The sequence below is a fragment of the Nannobrachium achirus genome (assembly GCF_963921795.1).
Source record: "Nannobrachium achirus genome assembly, chromosome: 8".
Taxonomy (NCBI): domain Eukaryota; kingdom Metazoa; phylum Chordata; class Actinopteri; order Myctophiformes; family Myctophidae; genus Nannobrachium; species Nannobrachium achirus.
Window position 1 is genome coordinate 57,114,617 of NC_137817.1, and position 20,972 is coordinate 57,135,588.

General features: G+C 43.5%; 1 protein-coding gene across 1 annotated transcript; it reads right to left on the bottom strand.

Annotated features, from left to right (window-relative positions):
• Positions 1–3,530: 3,530 nt before the first annotated feature.
• On the bottom strand, positions 3,531–6,389 carry LOC308290250 (uncharacterized protein; the record flags this gene model as incomplete). The annotated part of the gene is made up of 3 exons (XM_080732036.1): positions 3,531–3,660; positions 4,981–5,248; positions 6,026–6,389. The coding sequence occupies 3 exons, from the start codon at positions 6,387–6,389 to the stop codon at positions 3,531–3,533; spliced, it is 762 nt and encodes a 253-aa protein (XP_080588162.1).
• Positions 6,390–20,972: the final 14,583 nt, after the last annotated feature.

Genomic DNA, 20,972 nt, shown 5'->3' on the forward strand with positions numbered 1-20,972 from the left:
AGCTTGTCAAACAGACGAGAAGATCCTCTGCTCCTACCCTCCCTTTCTAGGCTCTCCTCTCTCTGCTCTGGTGCAGAGCAGAAGCCTGAGGACAATCCATCATGTTAGCTATGAGAGGGCCCAAGAAATCTAGCAACAGGGGCAGCCGAAATCTAGCAACAGGGGCAGATATGAAAAAAAAAAACGACTAAAGCATGTATGAAGAGGCAGTTTTAACCCTATATGTGTTTTGGTCTGAATGCCTCTAAAAGGGTCTTTTGGTGGAAATGTTGGAAAAACAGCAGACCTCCAAGCTCATGTGTGAGCATGGAGGTCGGCTATGGTCGGTGCGTGATACAACACTGAACTAAGCATAATCAAGTCAATAGAATGTATGCGTGTGACATCATCAATCATCATACCCAGAATTAATGTGGGAATACTGAGTGGCAAAAAACTTCTTTCTGGCCTTGACAGACAAGACATCCAAACAGAAAAGTCCTATCTGATTGCATTAAACAGCGTTAAGCGACATTAAACTCACTTTGCCACTCGACTTGCCATTCACTTTATGCATGCGCATACCCTCTATACTAGAGATGTGGCATAACGGCATGGATTTCTACACGGAGCGGGTAATTCTCTCAACATAAGATGCTGCTTTTCAGGAAAAGTTGGACAAGGCAATTCTCTTGAACACTGCCTCCAGGTATGGCATTGTGCTCGTAATAAACACTATCCAAACAAAAACATGGATTCTGACAAAGTTACACCTATTAAGAGTGAGTTAAGAGCTACAATCTATTAAGGTTTGTAAACAGACCTGCACTGCGTGACATAACTTCCTTAACCGCAGCACTTCCGCCACTTCAGTTATGCAGCCCACAGCGGATATTGTGGCCAGAGTGCTTGTTATGTCACTCGAGATAGGCCATCTATCTATTAAACCAGCAAACTCACTCACTCACGCTCTAACGCTCTAACGCTCACGCTTATCTACGTTTATCTATTCACTCGCTTCAGCAACTGATCCCAAAGTTCACATGGTATTGGCCATTAGCATTATACAGACGGTGACGGAGCCCGAATTTAATTTCTCCCAAATTAAAGCTGTTTATTAGCGTTTTCTTAGCCTGTTGTCAGGGTTACGGTCTGTTCCTCCAGGCCATGGGATCTGTAGCCTCACACACACACACACACACACCCCTCTCTCTCACAGTTAGGAATGTGCATTCTCTCTCTCTCTTCACCAGGTGCGTTTTTTGATGTGTCTCATCTTCCAACGGGTATGAAAAAACTATGAAGAGCAAGTGCATACATCCCAATACTTCTATTCACCTAAATTTGCTGTTAAATTATTTGTATCCATCATAAATATACACTCCTCCATGGGCTGCTCCTTACATTATGATGCTCCCACATATTCACGCACGCACCAGTTACAGTAACTTTCCCCACAACCCACACTCTGCACATATTTTGGAGCACATAGCTTCGAACGGGTAAGGTCTAGTTATACTAAAACGAGGTAGGGACACAGCGCAATCCTTTTCAATTAGGATGTAGGCGATTTTACCAGAGGTAGCCAGTGTCATGAAGCAGGCATGTGCAGTGCACACATACACATCAAAGAGCCCTGCCCTTTTATCCATCAGAAAAAAAAGTGCCCTCTCCAGACCAGGAATGCAGTTTTTACTATGGTGAAAGAAACGCAAATGTCCTCTTTCCATGCCATACCTGAAGGCAGCATTCAAGAGAATTAACTGACTTGTCCACACTCTCCTAAACTTGAATGCAGCGTCTTATGTTGAAAGAATTGCCCTTTCTGTGTAGAAATCAAGCATCAAATATAGCCGACCTCCAAGCACATAACGCGTTGCAGTTGTGAGCTTGGAGATCTGCTATTTTCGATATTTTCACCAAAGGCCCTTTCAGCCCCTGCCTCTCTAACATTCTCTGCACATCCCTGTCATGAAGAGCTGATTTAGGCAAAACATTAAATATAATTTTCCTCAGAAAATGACATGGTACAGGAAAAGCATACAGTGACATTCTGACATTAATTGGCTGTTACTGTTTTGAATTAAGGTTTGATATAGATTTATTGGACATCATGGTAAAAAGAAAAACACGTCACATGCTTCTCACAGGAACTGAAAAGTACGCCTTATTTACTGAATAACATCCACTTAAGCACTTTCAACCTGCCGTCCCTATTTTGGTCATTATAGCCGACACATTTTCCAAAGCTGTTCACGCTTGGTGAGCTTGCAGATCCGCTGTTTTCAGTGTTTTTGAAATAGTGTCTCAGTGGTCAACAACTACCTGATCATCTGCCCCTGCCCCAATACACCTTATCACCATTTAATGAAGCCCATCAATATATTACACTGTATTTATACATGATGTCATTATTTGAGGCAATTTGCCATGAATGTCTTTTATTTCAAATCGTTTAAAAACGTGTAATGACTCAAGATGCATGAGAAAGTACTATAGGCTAATGGTGAGATTTATCAGTGAGCAGTTTGTCCAAATAGTGCACATATTGTACAGTAGCTTGACTTAATATGATAATCATTACGTGAAATAAACTGCAGTTACTTCAGTGCCATGCATACTGTCGTGAAGTAAGCTCGTCGTTTGACAATCACAATTGGTTTATTAATAATGCAAATCCTCTACACATGAAAGCTGAAACGACAAGTGTGTGATTTTAGCCTACTCTTCATGAATACTGAATACCAAAAATAAGGTCCCACAAGTTCAAAGCAAAACCATATCGTCACTGTCGGGCAGAAACCTTGTATCTCCAAGTTTCAGTTTTCAGGTTTTTTTGCAAAGTGAAGCACTGCTTCATCATACAAGGCCGTTGCACAAAAGTAGTGAAAACAGCAAATCTACAAGCACACAACGCCTCGCGGTGCGAGGCGTTGTGTGCTTGTAGATCGTCTGTTTTCACTAGTTTAGTTCATTTTTTAAATGATAAATACAAAACGAACGGTTTTGGAGATACAAGGTTTCCACCCGACAACGACGATACGCATGTCCTTTTATCTCCTCGTGTTGATGATTACTAGGGATAAATAAATGATGACGCTGACGTCGCTCACAGGGGGATGGGTTGCCTTCTTCTCTGAGACTGAGACTGAGACCAGTAATGTCCGTAAAAGGGCCGGTCACCCGCGGGGTGTGCAAACGTCGCTCCCAAAAGTGACACCCGCAGGCTCGCGGAGTGGGACATCTGATCCCCGCTGCGGAGGGCTCGATGTCTCATCACCGGTGACCGGGCGGTGGATCGCCATGACCGGAATGAAACGAACACCTGTAACACGAGTCTTGTGTTTGCTTGGTCAGGTGTGATAAAAATCTGTCTCCTGGCTGGTCCCTAAAAAAGTCCAGTCTGTACTGACCTAGATAAAGGGTTGACTCGGTTCATCCCCCACCCCTCATAACGCCCTATCAGACCACTGAGTTCAATTCATGTGCACATTCTAAGCTTGTGTGGCCCATTCTTTCTACATTGTGTCTCGAAAGGCACTTATAATTTCTCACGATTCAGTCTCAGACATGGAATCCAGCTCGCATGTTTCGAGGTTCTCCTGGTGTTTGCTCAGAACTGGGCGGTTGGTGTAGATGTCATCCACGGGTAGAAGGAATGTGACCGTTTTTACCTTGGCCCTGGAAAATTAAATGACAAGAAGGAATTAAAAAAATGAATCTGAGTGTCCCTATTATGGGCATGTCAGGCAAACACATTTGACTTAAGGTCTTTGCACACTGCTGCGTTTTTCGGGCCGAATATCGGAGTGCGTGAATAAAAAAATCAACCTCACGTTATGTCAATCACGTTTGCACACTGCCGCCCGTTTCGTATTTATTTTCGGACCAGGGTTGATTTTTTCCGATTTTCGCAGCTGTTGCACTGAGTCCCTTGCTCTATCTCTCTTTCCTCTCTCTCTCCCTGGCTTTTGGATTTCGGATTTCCAAAACGCAACGAAAACACGCAGTGCAGTGTGCAACCACTTTTAACACTCAGGACGCCACCATTCACTTGCACTTTATTTTGAAGAGCCCCGGAAGCTCCGTGCGTGTGCACGTGGGTGTACACTGACGATCCAGGAAGGAGATCTGTTTGTTTACAAACGGTCGCGAAAACTAAAATCCTAACCGGGGCCGACCATCACGGCATAGTGTCGCCGTGAAGACAAGCTGATCTCGGCCTCCTCGGCGTTATTTGCACCTTATTTCGAGATAAAGCCGTTTTTATGTTTCAGTATAGAATAGGAGTCAATGGATAATGGCCGCTCTCGGTTGCTTCTGGCTGCGTTGCGTCATGACGTATGCAGTTTTTTCTTTCACCAGCACCCGTAGCAAGCGTCTGAGATGCGGGTTACCATGGAAACCTTATCTCGTCTGTGAACGTGTTTGGCTAACAAGAGCAGCCAACTTAAAGGTGCTATACTAAGGTTTGAGCACACAAATACAAATCTTTAAAATGCCAATTGTTCATGGATTTCAATAATATATACAGAGCTTATACTGTAGCTATGATAAAATGTAATGTAATCACATTGTGTGATTACATTGTGTGATGAATGAGGTCTTTGCACACTGCTGCCTTTTTTCGGACGAATATCTGAGCGAATTTCGGAGCACGTAAATAAAAACATTTATCTCACGTTATGTCAATCACGTTTGCACTCTGCCGCCGTTTCGTATTTATTTTCGGACCAGGGCTGATTTTTTTCCGATTTTCACAACTGTCGACACTGGGTCCCTTGCACTCTCTCTCTCCTCGGCCTGAAAAATGTTTTTGAGGATTTCGGATTTCCAAAACGCAATGAAAAAACGCAGCAGTGTGCAACCAGCTTAAATCTCAACCAAATCAACACCGAATTTCTTTACTCATTTGGCTTTACAAGGATATCTAAAATCCCCAACCTACATGTGAACAAAGCATGTGTGTCTCGCAAGCACCAGTAAAAACGAAACGATTACCTGTTTTTTAGCACGTATTCCTGCAGAGAATGTCTGTTGGTGTTTTTGCCCCCCATTTCCTGCCGCTGTATCTTTGCTCTGGCTGTGTTTGCATACAAGGCGGCACCGTTTCCCCTGGCCGTGTTGGCATAGATGCCCGCACCGTTCCCACTGTGGACTTCATGTTGGAGTCTTCCCCAGCCGGAGTCTCTCCTCCCCCGGTCCGTCATGTCCATCTCAGACAGGTTGGAGGAGATCGAGTATCTTCTGACAGTCATGACGGCATTGTCTATGAAACAAACAAACAAAGTGATACTCAGATTAGGGATGGGACCATAAAAATTTCATATCACGATGAATTGCGATTTACGATATTATCGCAAAATCCATTATCCTGGGGCAGAACATTTGCCAAAAAATAGCAGATCTACAAGCTCACAACACGTCTCGTTGTGATATATTAGTATAAGTAAAAGTAGTCATTATACTGTACAGAATTTCCATTCTAGAATTACATAGGCTATATCATGTTATTGGCCTACAACTAATTATCAATTTAAGTCTGTAGCTGGTAAATGTGGAGCCAATCTTTTATGACTTTATACAGTATAGGCTACAGCTTATAATAAAAAAAAAACATAATAATATATTAGTTTATTTATTGTTTTAATAATCTAAAAACCTAAAAAGTAACTAAAGCTGTAACATAAAAGAGTAAAATGTGAGACAGATGTAGCCTAGTAGAGTAGATAGAAGTAGCCTACAAATTAACTAGCCATAAATCATAGCTCTTGTAGAGTGCTTTTATGTTGTTAAAATAATGGGAAAAATAAGAAAGAAAAAAGAAATGAAAATAGGCCTACTCAAGACAAGTAAATCAGTAACAGGCTAAATTGTAGGCCTAATTAAATAGGTCTATGTTGAGTTAATGTAGGTTACATATTACAAAAGCCTATACATAGAAAAGAAACAATACATAATAACTAATGCAACTTCAAGTTGTGAACATCTGTGTGGAGTCGCAGGCCTTTAAAGTTCTGCAACAAAACATACACACTCTGCCTACCCTTGTACTGCCCAGCGTCCAGCACCGGCGCCGAAGCGTTCCGTCTCAGATTAAACAGGTAGGGGTTCTCCGGGTGCGCTGCTCCCCCTCCGGCCCGCTGCTGCTCCGGTGACCCGGACACCGGGCTCACCGCCGCCGCCGGGTAGTGATGGTGGCCGCCGGCGCCGGCGAACTCGTCGCGCAGGACGCGGTTCTCGGTCTCCAGCTTCTTGATCTCGTCGCGCATCTCCATGATGACCTGCGCCAGGCTGCGGGTGCTCTCCATGGTGCTGCTGCGGCGCTCCCAGAACCACGGCTTGCCGTACACCGCGGGCAGAGACTCTGCATGCAGCAGGAACTCGCTGTGGCGGTGAGGTTTTAACATGGTGCTGTCAGTGTGCCTGGCTGGCAGCGGCACAATCTACCATACCCTGACTGACTGCGTCTTTCTGGCACACCGGCCGGCTCTCCTGCAGTGTCCCTTTCCTTTCTGTTTGTTTGTTTGTGTGTGTGTGGAGGACTCTCAATCTCAGCCCTTGATCTTGTTCTAGATAGATTAGTCTATGTTGCCTTTCACCGCTTATTCAGCTGACCGGAGCATCGGGTTGATCAGCCTCACCTCACCACCGGCGCGCAGTGCATATTTTATTGATGGGCTCCTATGTATGGCTCCTGTTACACAGGCAAACCTAAGCGGAAATGAGATGTGCACTGCCGCCAGGCAGGCCCCCGTAGACCTTGCCTATTAGGCCTAACCTAGTTTTACTCAATGGCACCAGACCAGACAGCTTTATTGTTGTTTTGGGCAAATTTATGCCCTGCAAGTGCAACCTGAGAGCACGAGGCTTTGTTTAGTAGTTCTACAGTTTAGTCTTTCTTGGCTACCTTAGACTCCTGGCTCTGGCTGAGACAGAGTGATTGGAAGATATGTTGAACAAACAACACTGGTTCATTTCCGCTTCTCCAGTCTTTCCAAATATCCTGACAGCAGCCTAAAATATTCATTTAGTCAGGAACAGCACTGCAGGACACATGGACGTTATCTAAAGCACTTACCGCGAAAAGGGTTAAGGAAGTAAAACATGTCATAGGCTAAGACTAAGAGCACCAGAGGAAATACAATCTGTGTGTGACTTACTGTGGTAGAAAAGGAAACAAAATATGACATTGCATTTGCATGGTTAAACATACTTTCATTATGAAATAATTAAAGGTCAAAAAAAATTATTAGCAATGCAATATCTTCAGATAAATGCAGTAGTGTGTGTGTGTGTGTGTGTGTGTGTGTGTGTGTGTGTGTGTGTGTGGCTTGCAAATATGTTATATATAGCCTATATATATATATATATATATATAAATAATTAGGCCTATTATATATTGTATATTAGAAAAAAATCAGAGGGAGGCCCACAGTGAATCCTTGTCCCAGGGCCCAGAATTTGGTGCTACTTCTGTGCTTAGGCTGTATGTGTATGTGTGCTCATCTGGGTATATGTGAGAGAAAGAAATCAGAGATAGGGCGATAGAGAGATAAAGAGAGAGAGAGAGAGAGAGAGAGAGAGAGAGGGGTTAGGCTAATAGACTTGCAGCAGTAGATTTCATTTCAACTTGGGGGAGAGAGAGAGAGAGAGAGAGAGAGAGAAAGAGAGAGAGACATGATTACAGAGCAGGTGAGCTTTTAGCACATCTATGTGTAGTTAGTAGATAAAGGCAAAGGTCAAGGGGTCAACGATGGCAGGATAAATGCAATAAAGAGAACCAGCTTTTGATAAAACCAAGAAAAACACTGTCTGCAATAAACATCAAATAAAGACAAGCTGCGAGGTACACAAAGGAGGAAATGACAGCCAATTAACACTCATCTGCATAAACACCATGAATGGTGTTAGTGATCACAGGATAGTTTTGAACCCTAGCGTCTGCGTCCCTATTCTGGGGTAGGCACGTGCACACATAGACATCGAAGGGGGCTTGAGGCCTTTTATCCATCTATAATAAGTGCCCTCTCCAGATGATGAATGCATTTTTTACTATGGTGAAAGAAATGCAAATGCTCACTTTCCATGTCATACCTGAAGGCAGCATTCAAGAGAATTGCCTTGTCCAAACTCTCCTGAACTTGAATGCAGCATCTTATGTTCACATAATTGCCCTCTCTGTGTAGAAATCCATGCCGTTACGCCACATATCCAGTGCCAGTATTCAGTTCACTTGATTATGCCTAGTTCAGTGTGGTATATCAAGCACCGAAAATAGCCAACCTCCAAGCCCGCTGCGACGCGTTGTGAGCTTGGAGGTCTACTATTTTCGATATTTTCACCAAAAGGCCCTTTCTGAAATTTCAGCCCCCGCCTCTCTAACATGCTCTGCATGTCCCTGCTGGGGTAAATGTTCATCAAAAATAGCAGATCTGGGAGGGCGCCCGCTGGCCTACTGGTCCAGGCGCATACCACTTAGGCATTGCCACATAGGCATGGATGCCTAGTGGCGTCGATTCCATATCCGGACGACTTTTGCCGCGTGTCACTCCCCGTGATCCACTGTTGATCGACTAATTGTTGTATACTTTCTTACACTCTTTGGTTTTATGGCAGCGGAGTCGTGCCATGCATTAGTGCACATACAAAATTGGTGGGCAAATAAAAGTATTTTAAATTGCTAGGATTTCCTCTATGATAACCTATCAAGGTGTTTGATAAATTTGGTACAATCTTAATGTGCACATCTCTCATAATGGGTCTCTATAGGTGTAGTAGACAGTGTTAAAAACACTGCCTGCTTCCTCAAGATCATATTATGCTTTTGTCAGCACTAAGGCCCGAGTTCTTATCTGACTCCCATCTTGTCTCACATACATGTCTCTCCCTTCTCTCTCTGTCCTTTGGAAATAAAGCACACACACACACACACACACACACACACACACACACACACACACACACACACACACACACACACACACACAAAACAACAAAAACAATTTGGTATATCCACCTGTTTCCGCGAGAATTTACTGTAGCATTATCTGCGGGACACTTCCGGTTAACAGCAGACATACAAGCTCACGTCGCGTCGCAGATGCAACCGTTGTGAGCTTGTAGATCACACTCGGCTGCGGCGCCGGAAGCTGCCGCACGCCTTCTGCGCAATGCACGATGGGACGTTGGAAAGTTGTGGATAGAAAAGAAGAGAATTCATAGTTATTGGTTAAAAAGTCTGAGCTAAGGTAGACCAATGTCCAATTTAAAAAAATGGGTGAATACATTCTTAACTAAAACACCTTGGGATATAGAATAGAAGAGAATTCATAGTTGGTAAATTGTTTTAAGTTATAGTAAGGTAGACCAATGTCCAGTTTAAAAGATGGGTGAATAATACATTCTTTAGAGCGCACAGTAGGGTTGGCTGGCTTTTAATGGCAGTATAAAATATGAATAGCTGTCTCTGGGCTTGAATAGATGGAGCGGCCTCTCCACACAATAGACTGAGACACTGTACCAACACAGCATGCTACGCTGGTGTTGTCTTGTTGACCTGCACTCAAAGCAACCTGACCCCACCAGCGTCTAGGACACTGAGCAGCACCGCAGCTCGCTCCGCAGGGGAGAGAAACTCAATCATCTCTCTCTGTCTCACTCTTCTCAGAGGGGGAGGAGATGGACCAAGCAGGCAGTGTTTTTAACATTGTCTACCAGTGGCTTCAGTTCAGAAAAGGCAAGGCATGGCAACATGACTAAGACACCAGTCATGTTGCCATACCTTAGCAACAGGCATGATACATTTATTTTAACTCTCCTACTGCCAGATTATTTATTTATTTATTGGGTCTGGTGCCATCAAAAAGCGTCTTACCTTTGCGACGTTATAGTAGATAGATAAACATTTTTTATTTTTATTTTTTTTATTTTATTTTTTTTATTTTTTTTTATTGTGCAATAGTGCACTTTGGTCTGCCAGGCAGCAGAGGGCGGCGTCATGCGAGAATGAATGTGAATTTGCCTGTTATGTGATTCAGACCAGTCACTGGCCACAGAGCCTCACAGCCAGAGAAATCAACAAGGAAGTGAATTGGTCTCCGTTGATGTTAACGCATAATGGATTTTTTACACCATCACCGCGGAAAATGTGTTTACAGTACACGGCGGCGCGACCCCTCATCAGCTTCAACAAGGTAAACGAACGAACGAACGAACGCGAACGAGCGCCGTATTGGCGCGGAGGTCTCTTGAGAATTGGGGCGAACAGGAACGTCCAAAGCGGTATAAGAGTTAAGAAGTACATTCTATTTTCCCCCCCGTTTCTACGGTTTCTTGGGCTGGATATGGCAGCCTGGAATGGTTGTTCAAGTGCAGCTAAACTAGGCATGTTAGTATTGTAAACGTGCCACAATTAACAATAATGAATTGCACCTGTGCAGCTGATCTGCAGAACCTGAGAATATAAAAATGTTTCAAGATGGGGAGAATACAAGTGTGGAGAATATAGTTATAATACCTTGTTAATGTGACCATTTTGTAAAACTTTGCATTTGTAGTTATTTTACTGTAATTTAACAACATAATAACCAGAACAGATAGACAAAGAGACATTTATTTTGTGGATTTATATTTACAATTTAAAATCCCCCCCACCCACCTAGAGACCCATTATTATAGAGGAACGACTCCGCTGCCATAAAACCAAAAAGTGTAGGCCTAACTAATAAGTATCTCCACAAACAATTAGCCGATCAACAAGCTCGATCACAGCGGATCACGTTGCAACGTGTTCTGAGCTTTATTTTGTATTGATTGACATCTTTATTGACCATGAAAAACATACAGTATATGCAACAATAACTAACATACGGTATGGCCCACCATAATCACAAAGGAAAACCGCAACAAAAGCCGGCAGCTTGTTTCCATTGCACACTTTACTTACAGATCTGCTATTTTTGATGAGCGTTCACCCCAGAATAGGGACGCTAGGGTTCAAAACTACCCTGTGATCACTAACACCATTCATATCGTCACTGTCGGGCAGAAACCTCGTATCTCCAAGTTTCACATTTGTACATTTTTTCGCTAAGTAAAGCCCTGCTCCATCATACAAGGCCGTAGGACAGGTAGTGAGGCGTTGTCTTTATTTGATGTTTATTGCAGACAGTGTTTTTCTTGGTTTTATCAAAAGCTGGTTCCCTTTATTGCATTTATCCTGCCGTCGTCGACCCCTTGACCTTTGCCTTCATCTACTAACTACACATAGATATCGTCGTTGTCGGGTGAAAACCTTGTATGTCCAAAACCGTTCGTTTTGCATTTTTCATTTTAAAAATGATTAAAAAAAAAAAAGAACAGCCGATCTACAGCAGATCTACAAGCACACAACGGCTCGCACCACGAGGCGTTGTGTGCTTGTAGATCTGCTGTTTTCAGTACTTTTGTGCGACGGCCTTGTACGATGAAGCAGGGCTTTACTTTGCGAAAGAACGTACAAATTTGAAACTTGGAAATACGAGGTTTCCACCCGACAACGACGATATGCTAAAACAGTGTTTCTCAAACGGGGGTACGTGTACCCTAGGGGTACGCGGAGGTACTGCAGGGGGTACTCAGAAAATGCCCCCCAAGAAGAAAAATAGAAGTATAAATCATGATAATATTATTCATAGTTAAATAATTAACTACAATTAAATTAGATGTTTGGATGATTGAATGTAAGTTATTGACATGAAAAGTGCCTTCAAACTAGGGTTCTTCATGATTCTGAATTCATTGCAAGCATTTGTTTTGCATGAAAAACATTCCTTGGGCTAAATTTTGGCCCCCCCAAAATTGTAAAAAGTGATGAGTCATCAAAACATCTTCACTTTTCACAGTTTTGGGGGGCCGATATTTTGCCCTAGAAATGTTTTTCATGCAAAACAAATGCTTGCAATGGATTCAGAATCATAAAGAACCCCTAGTTTGAACCCTCACATGCTACTCAAAGCACATTTATTTTCTTTTTTTAATATTTTTCTTTTCCTGTATAGTGAAGTCGATGGGACAGTGAATATACAAATGGCCATAACCTTTTTTCACGATGTTTACGGCAGAGCAGGCCTGTCATTCTGTGGACCTTAATGACCAAACTAATAGATAAAACAGAAATAAAAAGTACGGCAAGACATCACAGGTATCACCCCTATTCCTTGAGCTTTTGGGCTTGTGGGTCCCTGACTATAGTCTCTCTCTCTCTCTCTCTCTCTCTCTCTCTCTCTCTCTCTCTCTCTCTCTCTCTCTCTCTCTCTCCCCCCCAAGTTGAAATGAAATCCACTGCAAGTTTATAGCCTACTCTCTCTCTTTATCTCTCTATCGCCCTATCTCTGATTTCTCTCTCTCACATACCCAGATGAGGGAGAGGAAAGGTGACAGGGGCTGGCAAGGACTATAGGAGTTGCAGAGGTAGGTTAGGTGGGTGGTGAGGGAAGAGACTCAATCTGCTGTCAGTCAGCAAACAGACAGACAGCAGAGAGGGAGAGTATAATGAATGAGGTGGAAAGGTGATGTCAAGGGACGTTTGTCTTTGTTTTAGCAGGTCAGGAGAGAGAGGAAGGCATGCGAGAGAGAAAGAGTCCAAAGAAAGAGACGGAAGAGGACACAGAATGTGGCAGAAGGCCTGGCAACAGTCATTCTTTTTTTTTAATTATTGTTATTTTTGCCTTGGTTTTACCCCCAGACATCCCAGAGCCACTTAGCCTGCATTCATGTGCGATGCTCTTTAGCATCAATAAGTAAACAACTCTTCTGCTCACCTCTTCAAGGGTAGTACCTGATCGGAAAATACAGAGACTGGATACCCTGACATACTGTACTGTAATGAAAGACACTTTACCGCAAGCAATACAGTTTCACTTTCAAAGGGAGGAGCTTCAGTTTGGTCCCCATTTGGTTGGTTGGACTGTAGTCATTCACTATTGCTTTTTCTTTTGTTATAGATAAAATGGTAACTTTAAATAGCGCCGTTATCCAAGGCACTTTACAGGGATTGTGCATTACATACACAATCTATGTAAAGCGCCTTGAATAAAAGCGCTATATAAATGCACCATTTACCATTTTCATTCACCAAATCGTCACACTCATATTCATACACCGATGGCAGAGGAAAAAATGCAAGGCACCAACGTGCTCAGGGGGCGCAACTGGGGGTTCAAAGTCTTACTCAAGGACACTTCGACAGTAACTCTGGGGAGCCCGGGATCGAACTGGGAACCTTCCGGTTGTAAAGCAGCCCCTGAGCCAGTGCATACTGCCCATTCTTTTGGGGGGCATTATTTAGTAGTAGTGTCATGGTATGCATCATGTCAACGTGGTTGAGTAGGAACCCTAAGTTAAAGTGACATGTATTAAGTTATTCCTTTAGGAAACTCGGTTAGGGACCGAGTTGGTCGGAAGGAGACACAGGAAAACTTGGTGTTGGTTTAAAATAATGTACTTTTTTTCTCGTTCATTTTATATATATTTTTCAAATAAAGGTTTCAACAACAACAAAAAGGTGAGCCAAAAATAAAAAGGGAACAACTCAACAACTCAAACAAAACAATACAACTGATCTCACCAGAATGATACATGAGGGGAACATATATAGGGAGCGGTCGAACCACTGTAAACAAGAGGGGGGGTAAAGACAAAGACTCCTTAAACACAATACAAATAACCCCTGCCTTCCCCCCTTGATGCAGAGAGAGTGGCGCAGTCCAATTGTCCCCATTATAGCTGTCAATATGGAGCAGCTGGTCCATTCTCCTTAAGTTCCCACAGAACTGTTGACTCAAAGAAAAGTCAGTCAAATCAAATGCAAATAAATATCTCACAAATATAACAACTTAACAATTAACTTATTTCAACTAGTTGTGTGTGGTTATTTCAATTTGTTTACATGTAATGTACTGCTGTGGCTAAATAAATGAAATAAAGACAAATAGAAAAGTCACCAGTAGGCCCCTACATGTCTCAATGTGGGGCTGCTGAGGCAGCCATCACAGTATACAACTTGGACAGTGCTGCAGTAAGTAGAAGGGTCTTGAGCCCACAACGAGCAGTGCCGGCCTTGTCTGCATTGCCTTGTTTTCAATGTTGACATCACGCTCTGGCTTCACTGTGATGTCACACTAACAGGATCCCTTTTATGCCCTTATATGGAGTTCCCTGATGTCATCAACGTTAATGATGCCCTGTTAGAGAGATCCCTGTGATGCCCATATATGGAGATCCCTGATGTGTCCACAATAACTGTTGTCCTCATCACTGTGGCGCGACCTCACCCTTTAGGGCAAGGTCGCTTGTCGCCCTGAGGCGTCTTTCTAGTATACTATCTTACGCTATAATATTTACTGTTACTACTTGTAATTGCCTGTATCTCTCTCTCTGCTCTCTTTACCTTTCTCTGGGGTCTCTGCTCGGGTCTCTGCTCTACATGTAAAGTGTTTTGAGATAACTTGTGATTTGACTTTAATAAAATTGAATTGAATTGAATTGAATTGAATTGAATTGAATTGAATTGAATTGAATTGGACGCCTTGGGCACTCAAACAAGAAGCCATATTTTGAGTAGGACATGTGATGGTGAGTCAGTGTTTGGTATTGTGGTCAGTCAGTGTGTGGTATGGTCAGTACAGTGGGTGCCGTGGTCATCACAAGGTCGACTCTAAGCCAAAGGTTTTTGTCGGATCAAAGAGAGGTTGACCTCTTTCATCCTTCGCGGCTTTGAAGTCTTAAAACTCAAAGGCCGCAGCGTCTTTACCTTCACCAAAGGCTGCTTTAACCTACGGTAGCACAATGAAGAGAGACTGCACATTCACGCCGGACAAAAAATGACCGGCCAAAATGTCCAAAGGTTGACACTTAAAAGTCGGTGCATTTAATGGTAATTTCTGTCTTCATTGTCTGTGCTGCCTGTGAGGTGAGGAGAAGAAAGAAAAGAACGATTTGATTCTCTTTACGCGCCGTGCCAGACGACACAAAGAAGGACTTTGCTCATCACACTTCACACACATGCTCCCATTGAGCAGGTGAAGTGAAGGACCCGGGCAATTATCTATAATTACACCGCCTATCAAGCCAGCACACAGGATATGAGGCCAGGGGCGTCACACCAAATTCTGGGCCCCGGGTACAAGGATTCACTGCGGGCCCCCCATGAATGTTAACTATTGAAAAATAGCAGATATACAAGCTCACAGCGCGGCACCGAGTGCCGCGCTGTGAGCTTGTAGATCTGCTATTTTTGAAAAATCGTGAAAATGTGTGCAAGAAACCTATGTCAAGGACCCCCAAGATGATATGTATTTGGCCACGGACCCCGATCTCAAAATATTCAGTTCCAGGGACCCCCAGAAGCAAAATTTGAGTTAGAAATGTTCGCTTAAAAAATACATATATTCAAAGATTTTCACACATTTTCACAACTTTTCAAAAATAGCAGATCTACAAGCTCGCAGCGCGGCACTCGGTGCCGCGCTGTGAGCTTGTATATCTGCTATTTTTCAATAGATAAAGTTATTAGGGCCCCTCCACCTTGGGCCCCAGTAACTCAGTCCCACTTTCCTACCCCTTGTGACGCCCCTGTATGAGGCGTGGAGGACTGGAGGTGCCCAGCTGGAACCTTCACTTCCATTTCATCCGTGTCTACTTTCCCTCGGAGACAGCAGAAGGGTATAGCTGTCCGTAATGCGTTTAGTATTCTTAGAAATGATTGAAAAGAAATGCACTGTTATTTGTCTCCAAAATAAAGCACTGCGAACAAAGAATAATATCTTCACTTGCAAGCACGTGCACACATAGACATCAAAGGGGGCTTGAGCCCCTGCCCTTTTATCTGTATCTGAAAGGGCAAAAAAAGTGCCCTTTCCAGACCACAAACACAGTTTTTACTATGGGGAAAGAAATGCAAATGCCTCCTTTCCATGCCATACCTGAAGGCAGCATTCAAGAGAACTGCCTCGTCCAAACTCTCCTGAACTTGAATGCGGCATCTTATGTTGAAAGAATTGCCCTCTCTGTGTAGAAATCCATGCCGTTACCCAAAATCTCCAGAAATGACTTGATTATGCTTAGTTCAGTGTGGTATCACAGACCGAAAATAGCCGACCTCCAAGCGTGACGTTTCGTGAGCTTGGAGGTGTGCTATTTTCGATATTTCCACCAAAAGGCCCTTTTAAAAATGTCAACCCGTGTCTCTCTAACATCCTCTGCACGTCCCTGACTCTGAGACAGCAGAAGGGTAGCTGGCCGTAGTGCATTTAGATATATTATTAGCAGTGATTGAAAGGAAATGCACTATTATAATTTGTCTCCAAAATGAAGCACTGCGAACAAAGAATAATATCTTCACGTGTATGTCCGAAAAATGTAAACTGTCAGGAAAAGGGGGAAAAAAAGAGCCTGTTACATTGCATCCATGTGTTCTATTGCGTAAAACCCACATACAGACAGGATCATGGCTATATGTTCCCTCAGCCCCACTGAGGTCAGGGTTAGGGTTAGGTTTAGGTTTAGGTTTAGGCATAGTGGTTAACATTCACCCGCGTCGCTGAGGGTATAGGGCTGAGGGCAGGGGCGTCAATTGGGTATGGCAGGGTTATGCAGCTGCCATACCCTGCGTCCAGGGGGGGGGGGGGGGGGGGAAATAAAAGGTCCAGGGGGGGGGGGGGGGGGGGAAATAAAAGTTACTTTTAAATATAAATCCACGAATGTCTCTTTGTCTATCTGTTCTGGTTATTATGTTGTTAAATTACAGTAAAATAACTACAAATGCAAAATTTTAACAGCATGGTCACTTTAACAAGGTATTATAAGTATATTCTCCACACTTGTATTCTCCCCATCTTGACAAAATGGTATATTCCCAGGTTCCGCAGGTCAGCTGCACAGGTGAAATTCATTATTGTTAATTGTGGCACGTTTACTAACATGCCAAGTTTAGCTGCACTTGAACAACCGTTCCAGGCTGCCATATCCAGCCCAAGAAACCATAGAAACAGGGGGAAAAATAGAATGTAGCCTACTTCTTAAAATAAATGTATCATGCCTGTTGCTAAGGTATGGCAACACGACTGGTGTCTTGCGCGCGTGCAAGACACCAGTCATGTTGCCATACCTTAGCTTTTTCTGAACTGACGCTACTGGCTGAGGGATTTCAACCTGGCATCCTTATTTTGGGCATGCCATTGCAGGTTGAGGTTGTAGATCGGCACATTTTGACATCTTTGTGAAACAATCATACAAAGTATAGAAACTGTATTAAAATCATCTAAAATGATGAAATATGGACAAACAAGGTTTCTGCCCAGCAGCAACAATATGGCTTGGGTCGGAAATCTCATACTAACCTACTACTAAACTAAACAGTATGCCATTCTCAGCATAATGTTTAGTATCCACCAAACGGTATGCTTTATTTCTAGCCGCGTAGTCTCACACGGTGTTGAATACTACAACATTGCCTGAATTTAGTGTGCCCTTTTATCTGTATCTGAAAGGGCAAAAAAAGTGCCCTTTCCAGACCACAAACACAGTTTTTACTATGGGGAAAGAAATGCAAATGCCCTCTTTCCATGCCATACCTGAAGGCAGCATTCAAGAGAACTGCCTCGTCCAAACTCTCCTGAACTTGAATGCGGCATCTTATGTTGAAAGAATTGCCCTCTCTGTGTAGAAATCCATGCCGTTACCCAAAATCTCCAGAAATGACTTGATTATGCTTAGTTCAGTGTGGTATCACAGACCGAAAATAGCCGACCTCCAAGCGTGACGTTTCGTGAGCTTGGAGGTGTGCTATTTTCGATATTTCCACCAAAAGGCCCTTTTAGAAATGTCAGCCCGTCTTTCTAACATTCTCTACACATCCCTGCCTCTGAGACAGCAGAAGGGTAGCTGGCCGTAATGCATTTAGATATATTATTAGCAGTGATTGAAAGGAAATGCACTATTATAATTTGTCTCCAAAATGAAGCACTGCGAACAAAGAATAATATCTTCACGTGCATGTCCGAAAAATGTATACTGTCAGGAAAAGGGGAAAAAAAGAGCCTGTTACATTGTGCGTATTGCGTAAAACCCACATACAGACGGGATCATGGCTATATGTTCCCTCGACCCCATGTTCCCTCGACCCCACTGAGGTTAGGGTTAGGTTTAGGTTTAGGCATAGTGGTTAACATTCACCCACGTCGCTGAGGGAACATAGGGCTGAGGGCAGGGGCGTCAATTGGGTATGGGTATGGTTGCCATAGCTAGAAACAAACAAAATAGCTCGCACTCTCTTTCTCTGTAGCTCCAATTTTTATTTAGCAAAACCTGTAGGTTTGAACGAAGACTTTGACATCAGGCCCTTCTTGTAAAATAGAGGGTCTATAGCTATAGTCTGTCTATGTATATTTCTTGTGATTTGGTCAACATGAAGGTTGAAATCAAGTCAGGATCTGTTCTCCTTGGAGAGGTGTTTTTAATTTTGTAATTTTTATAAAAAAAGAAAAAAAGAAAAAAACAATACTATAAAATCATATAATTCTTGTGAATCATGTTCTAAATCATGTATATGAAGCAGAAACTATATCATGTATATCACCGATACGTGCTCCAGCACACCAGGTGGGGCTAATGATCGTCAGTGTCACAATTGTATAAAAAGACATTGTTTCCTGCTTCCTGCTATACTGAAGAAGACCTCACGGTCGAAACGTCTATATTTTTGCTGTTTTGCTAAATAAAAATTGGAGCTACAGAGAAAGTGAGTGCGAGCTATTTTGTTTGTTTCTAGTACTACTGCACTGTCAGTTTTTAGCTCAGCACCAAAGACAGGAGGATGTGCGTTACTTTTTCTCGAATTATGGTTGCCATGATAGCTGCCATACCCTGGGTGGTTATTATGTTGTTACATTACAGTAAAATAACTACAAATTCAAAATTTAACAACATGGTCACTTTAACAAGGTATTATAATTATATTCTCCACACTTGTATTCTCCCCATCTTGACAAAATGGTATATTCCCAGGTTCCGCAGGTCAGCTGCACAGGTGAAATTCATTATTGTTAATTGTGGCACGTTTACTAACATGCCAAGTTTAGCTGCACTTGAACAACCGTTCCAGGCTGCCATATCCAGCCCAAGAAACCATAGAAACAGGGGGAAAAATAGAATGTAGCCTACTTCTTAAAATAAATGTATCATGCCTGTTGCTAAGGTATGGCAACACGACTGGTGTCTTGCGCGCGTGCAAGACACCAGTCATGTTGCCATACCTTAGCTTTTTCTGAACTGACGCTACTGGCTGAGGGATTTCAACCTGGCATCCTTATTTTGGGCATGCCATTGCAGGTTGAGGTTGTAGATCGGCACATTTTGACATCTTTGTGAAACAATCATACAAAGTATAGAAACTGTATTAAAATCATCTAAAATGATGAAATATGGACAAACAAGGTTTCTGCCCAGCAGCAACAATATGGCTTGGGTCGGAAATCTCATACTAACCTACTACTAAACTAAACAGTATGCCATTCTCAGCATAATGTTTAGTATCCACCAAACGGTATGCTTTATTTCTAGCCGCGTAGTCTCACACGGTGTTGAATACTACAACATTGCCTGAATTTAGTGTGCATCTCACATACTGTTTAGTAGCTATACTAAGCTTTCATGCAGACATAGGTGCCCTCCAGACTAGGTGTGGTCACCGCCTCCTAGCAATTCATTTTCAATGAGAGGCGGACGGCTTTTTCGGCCACGCAGCGAAGTTTTGGAGTGGCGAGGAGAGCGGGCGGCCGGGCGCGGTCCTGTGAAATCCCCGCGAGCGTGCTCGTTTGTGCATGCGTACACGGGCGGTGAGAGATGGATTGTGTTCATCTTTGTGAAATACCACACAGCGTTTACTCACTGAGCGAGTGTGTTTGTGTCTCACCGTGGTGCGGCCACCGCTGTTCCTGGCGGCAGCCCCGACGGCAACCGCACCTAGTCTGGAGGGCACCTAAGGCGCTCTACAGACGGACAGCGGTTGCCGCCGGGGCTCCCGCTTGGATCTGCGAGGACCGCGCCGCGGTGATACACAAACACACTCGCTCTTTGAGTAAACGCTGCGCGGTATTTCACAAAGATGAACACAATCCATCTCTCACCGCCCGCGTACGCATGCACAAACGAGCACGCTCGCGGGGATTTTCACGGGACTGCGCCCGCTCGCCTCGCCGCCTCTAAACTTCGCTGCGCGGACGAAATAGCCGCCCGCCTCTCATTGAAAATGAATTGCTAGCAGGCGGTGACCGCGTACCGTCTGGAATCCCCTATAGGCTGCTAAAAGTGTATTTGCCATACTAAATAGCTATAGAGGGTATGCGCGTGACATCACTGTTGCTGGAAGTTATGTGGGAACACGCCTACTGAGTGGCAAAAAACTAATTTCTGCCATTGACAGCCCATACATCCAAACAGAAAAGTCCTTTCTGATTGTATTAAACAAAGTTAACTCAAATTGCTTGCTCAGGGTGGGGGCCTCGGGCCTGTGAGGTATCCGCTCGAGTTCTCTCGAGGGGGTACCTCACAGGTACAGGTTCTGCTCGGGTTCTCTCTCTCCTCCTCCCCCCACCTCCCCTCCCCTTCCCCTCCCCCTACACACGCATGCGCATGCAGCGCCTGTGTGTGTGTGTGTGTGTGCGTTCGTTCGTTCGTTCGTTCTTGTACATACGCATGCAGGACCTGTGTATGTGTGTGCGTGTGCCCCTTGTTGTCTTTCCCTTGTCTCTCCCTTGTTTCTCCCTCTCTCCTCTCTCTCATGGCTCTTTAGCCTTTGTAAAGTGTCTTGAGATAACTTGTTATGATTTGACACTTTAATAAAATTGAATTGAATTGAATTGAAAGTTAACTCACCAATATAGAGCATCGCAGTGAGGTGTCGGAAGCAAGCTGGCCATTCATATTTACCATAGGGTTTTTCATTATCAGCC